This window comes from Chionomys nivalis, chromosome 10, assembly GCF_950005125.1.
Source record: "Chionomys nivalis chromosome 10, mChiNiv1.1, whole genome shotgun sequence".
Taxonomy (NCBI): domain Eukaryota; kingdom Metazoa; phylum Chordata; class Mammalia; order Rodentia; family Cricetidae; genus Chionomys; species Chionomys nivalis.
Window position 1 is genome coordinate 20,279,355 of NC_080095.1, and position 5,524 is coordinate 20,284,878.

Consider the following 5,524-nt stretch of genomic DNA (forward strand, 5'->3'; position numbering starts at 1 on the left):
GCCTGGGGTTCTGTGGGGGAGCACACACGTCGTGTTATCAGTGCCTTGTCCACTGAAATTTTTACTTCCTGCACAACGTGGAGTTTCTGAGCAACACATGCACTTCTAAGTGAAGCCTTCCCCTTTAGTATGAAGCTTGAACTTACGACTCTCTGGTCTCTGGACTCAGATCCCCTTCCACAACTCAGAAGCCATGCCACACACAACTCTCCAAAGTCAGATCCTTATCTGGACCTTCAGATAGCAGAGGTGGTTACATCTTGCAAATGCGTGAGACTCAGCAGCCTGCCATGTTTCACCCTCTCAGAATACTGCCATCCCTTGGCCTCCTGCTCAGGGTGTTTGTGTCAGGGTTCTTTGTGGTACCGTATGATGTCATCTTTGCCAAATGTAACCCTTATTAATAAAAATGATCATTGTGATAATGGTTCCACAACTGACTGGGGCAGGTCAATGCCAAGCGAGGGCATGCAGGCGTGTGTCTGAGCTTCATGGACAACAGTGCCTTGTACGAGAGCCAGTAATCAAGACGGTATCATAGGCAGCATTAACTAAGCCTTGCAAGTAGTGTGGAGCCAAATCAAAACTGTGCTCTGATCATAGCTTCACTTTTTCATGGCGTAAGTAAGTATACATGTGACAGGATAGGTGAGCTAGGATGTAGCTCAAGATGCCCCTGAGATGGGAGGACATGGGCACAACCAGGGCATGAAATGGAGACAAGCGGGTGGCACCTTGTTGAATCTGAACACAGTAGACTGCTGGCAGGGACAACCTTAGACAGCATGCAGGAGATGGTTGCTGTGCACCAAGCCCTTGTGATCTGTGGTCAAGAGAATAAGAAGATTGAATACGGAAAAGCATGGATCCAAACAGGTAGACACGCAGGAGAGGTCAGGAGCTATCATCAGTAGAACCTGGTAGAACCACTCCGAGAGAGGTCTACAGAGTCTGGTCCTGGGGGCATCAGAGTCTCTGGACAAGGAGCTTCCTCAGGAGAGCCTTCCAGGGTCTTGACATGATTCTTGTGTCCAGCAAAGATTGAGAGTCAGTGAACAGGCATGGCTGTTCAACTCCGCTCATGAGAAAACTGAGGCTCCAAGAAAAGACAGGGGATTTTGACCAAGGTCCATGGCTTGGGGGCTGCTGAAGCCAAAGCTATTGGTTTAATTGTGTGTGTGTGTGTGTGTGTGTGTGTGTGTGTACAAAATGCACTGCTAAGAAGAGATATACTCCCACATTACTGGAAATCTTGTGAGATAACAGAGATTAACTCAGGCCTCTGGCTTTCTTTTGTATCCACATGTTGATGTGGTAGATTACTCTGACTGATTGACAGGAGAATATCTAGTCTCGAATGGAATATAGTGGGAAAGAGTATATGATAACTTTCTCAGATAGTTGAAGATTGTCTTTGATGGGTCACTGAAAGTCGACAGCTATAGTTTCGTAAAGACGAGTTGTTGTGTGTGATATGAAGCCTTGTCCGGGAGCCTTTCTGCTGCTTTACATGAAGATACACTGTTCCGTTCTGAATTTTGTAATCTGTCACTGACTCCTAGGTGATTTATATGATTTATTCATTTTTTTGAGATGGGTCTCATTATACAGCCCTGCTTGGCCTAGAACTCATTACGTAGACTAGGCCAGCTTCAAACTCAGAGATCTGCCTGCCTCTGGCTCCTGACTGCTGGTGTTAAAGGAGTGTGCTGTCAAGTCCTGCATGGGTGACTTTATGACCTCATACATTTGTCATGAGTTCACCAAGATGTCCCAGTCTTTCCAATGCTGATGTACCTTTCTAGGCATTATCACCACCACCATCATTAAGGCTACTGAGGATCATACAAGGAGACTTTTCAAATGCTGACAAGTTGCTATGGTCACGGTAGTGAGGATGAGTTTTTCAAAATCAAACTTTTAACTTAAAAGATCTAATCTTATAGTTAACAGAAAGTAAAATCACCACACGCACATACACACAGACAGACACACACACGCGCGCACACACACACACACACACACACACACACACACACACACACCATCTCCAGGAACTGTGGGCCACACTTTCAAATAGATTGCTGATACTTGTAATTCAGGCAGGTTTTAAGTCAAGCTGAACATTTTGTCTACCCCTATGTCCCTCCTGACCTCCAAGTTCAGTTCCTAAAGTATTCTGAGATTTAAACTCTCAGGATGAGGTCATAAGGGGAGATACATGCTAGGCAGGAATTTGTGGATCTTGGATCCCTCTGTTGAGATTTCCTTCTGGCATTGGCATTGGGCACACCAATAACTTTCTTACAAGAGTGTTTTTCAGAAATCTAATTTTGGTTTATTGTATCTAATATATTGCAGTGTTTATCGATTGAAATAAAATGAGGAGCTAAATGTATACATCCTTCCATACCAATACCTATTTCCATTTGTTTCAGTCAAGACTCTTGCTTACAGAGGAAGAAAACAAGAGTTCAAAGTCTTCCCAAGTGGGCAAACTTCTTTTGGGGTTTCAGACTCAAGTCATCCAAACCAGAATACTGGGAGCTAAAAATGTGCACTGTGGGTTTTCAGAACTTGGAGGTGTGCCCTTAAAATGTCTCAAAATGTTCTTAAGAAAAACTCATCATGTTCCCTTTTGATTGATTGATTTGGGAGGAAAAAAAATTGCCACTGAACTAATTTAGCAATAACTAAAAGTTAACAGTTATAAAGACGGCTGGGGTTCTCTGCAAAGACATCCAAAAGGTCACACAGCATCCTCCCTACAGCATCCTACCTATCGCATGCTACCTACAGCATCCTACCAATGCAACTCTCTTGCGTTGAACCAGACAGCATGAGTATGCTCCCTCGTTCTGACTAGAAGCAAATGCTTACTAGTATATGTGGAGATCTGAGTGGAATCTTGCTTCAGACAGCAGGGCTTTATAATAAAGGCTTCTCAGCTCCCACCCAACTTTTACTGTTAAGTGCATATCCTGGGAAGCAGACTGTCTGCTTCCTATGGACTAGCAGGGAGGTGCAGTCACGGAGAGGGTAAGGTCAGCAGCAGAGGGCATGCTGCCTTTTTGCATGGAGAGGGTGCCAACGTGGATTCCTAAGAAGTCATAAGGGAACGGCATTGGCAGTAAGCAGAGTCTGAGAAGAAAAGGGGAGGGGAGGGCAGAAGAGCCCTGTGTGGAGCTGCAAACTTTAAAGTGTGTATTTGAATAGCGTATACTGTTGATGCTCTTGAGTACTGGGTGCTGTGCTGTCGGGACCCAGAAAAGGGTGACTTCACTTGAATTTTATCCACACTCCAGGTATGGGCAATGTCCTCCTCCTCATTCGGAAATGGGGAAACTGAGTCTTCCGTTGGTAAGGACTGCTGCTGTGTGTAGGGCTGGGGTGAAGGGCTGAGCCTTGAGATCTGTCACACCGTGATGTGAAACTATCCTGCCTTCTCAGCTGGACCCCCTCCCTCCTCCTCTATGTCCCCACGGAGCTGAAATGAACTTTGATTCCACCTGGGAATATTTGTCAGTTAACTGGAAAGGAAGCATCTGTTTACTCTTTCAGACTTTGCTGTGGACGCCCCAGATGGATCCAGGAGCTTGCAGAGGAGTGTGTGTTTCAGTGTGTGTCATAGTGGCATTGTCAACAGCAATACATTGCAGCTTGGGTGCTTTTGATGGTGGCTAGGAGCCTTCACCTGAAAGAAACCCAGTGCAGACCACAGACAGAGCAGCATCTTCCATCCATGCACAGTGGGCACCGTCCACTTCCATGGCGGAATCTGCAGTGTTCACTTCCTCACTGTCTAGAGTGGTAGATGCCACCCTCGTACACACCGATTGCAAGTGTTATAGCTGCCACGATGGCACATACTGAAGCAGGCAGCATTGGGGTAGTGTCTCCAGGGCAGACAAAGCCTCTGATTCTCCAGATGACAGTTTGTGCCACACACTCAGTTGCCAGCACCTTGGCCACAGACCGAGTAACCCTTCTCTTCCATGGCATTGGTTCCCATCACCGGAGCAACAATACTGGGGTCATTCTTAGGAAGGGAGGTGGCCTGATTGAAAAAGATAAAAGGGAAGTGGTTTTTTTTTTTTCTTTTTTTGAAGGTCTTCACTTTTTTTTTTTTTTTTTGTTCTTTAGGTACAAAGACTAACACGATCTCTTTCACTGGGTAGACAGTCTTGAAAAGTCCATTCAAGTTCGCTTAGTCCAACTTAATGAAGCCTATGTCCTTTGTGTACTGACAGAAATGCTGACGACACATGTTCAGCCCATATTTCTGGATTAAACTGGCAGTTGGAGCAGACACATTAAGAGCGAACTTCCACGGGTGACCCCAGTAGAGCTGCTGGTGACCCATGCTGCCTCAGATGGCTGACGAACAAAAGGGGCAAAAGGGAAGATTTTAAGAAGTATGGTGCAGAGGCTAGAACCACGGCTTAGCGAGATGAGCATTTGTCATAGAAGCATGGGAATTTGAGTTGAAATCCCCCAAATCCACACATCCTGCTTAATTTTTATTGTCAACTTGATATAACCTAGAGTCATCTGGGAAGAAGGAAACTCAACTGATCAGATTTCCTGTGGACACGAATGTAGGGCATATCCTTGAGAGCCATGGAAAAGCCCATACCAGTACAGGTGCGCTATCCCTAGGCAAGGGGGCCTGGGCTACGTAAGAAAGCTAACTGAGCATAATCCAGAAAGCAAGATGGTAAGCAGCCTTCTTCCATGGTTTCTGCTAGAGTTCCTGCCCTGACTTCCCTCAAGTATAGACTGTGACCTGGAAGTGTAAAATGGAGGAACCAATTTCCTCTCCAAGTTATGGTCCTGTGCATGTGTAATCCCAGAGCTCTTACAGTGAGATGTGCCGGGGAAGACATGAGAATCTTCAGGAGCTCACGGGACAACTAGGCTGACATACATGGCCAAGAAGAACAGCACACAGATTGAAATAGATGGGAGTGAGAACTGATAACCAAGGTTTTCCTTTGATCTCCAAACCCATCTGTGCAGCACACACACACACACACAAAGGGGTATGGGGAGGGAAGTCTGTCTTGATCCTGAGAATGACAGCTTTCTGCTGTGAAACACAGCTAAGGTCTGTACTTACCCATGATGCAATAGTGTCTCTGGACCAGGGTTAGGTATTTATAAACCAGCTGAAAACAAAACTCTCAGTACAACCCCATCTCCCAAGAGTTGTGGACCCCAGTGTTTTCACATACTACACACCTCCCATGACCGAGTAACTAAAGGGACAAACAAGGAACCGCATTGGAATCCAGATTCCACCTCCAGCACATAGGCCAGAATCAATTTGTGATCAGGCCCCAGGGATGCCATGACATTTCTGATTCTATGCAAGTCATGTGCTCGATGCAAGGTGAGAGATGCGGTAATTTATATTTTTGTCATGCGTATTGTTAAATGTCATAGGTGTCATGGAGGACGAGGGCTGAGAAGGAAGGAAACCATGATTTGCACCATGGGAAAGAGGACAGTATATGGACAACGA

At 45.7% G+C, this 5,524-nt stretch overlaps 1 protein-coding gene across 1 annotated transcript; it reads right to left on the reverse strand.

Annotated features, from left to right (window-relative positions):
- Positions 1–4,207: 4,207 nt before the first annotated feature.
- Positions 4,208–4,363, reverse strand: LOC130883155 (40S ribosomal protein S29-like). Its single transcript, XM_057783414.1, has one exon. The coding sequence runs from the start codon at positions 4,361–4,363 to the stop codon at positions 4,208–4,210; it is 156 nt and encodes a 51-aa protein (XP_057639397.1).
- Between the last annotated feature and the right edge of the window lie 1,161 nt (positions 4,364–5,524).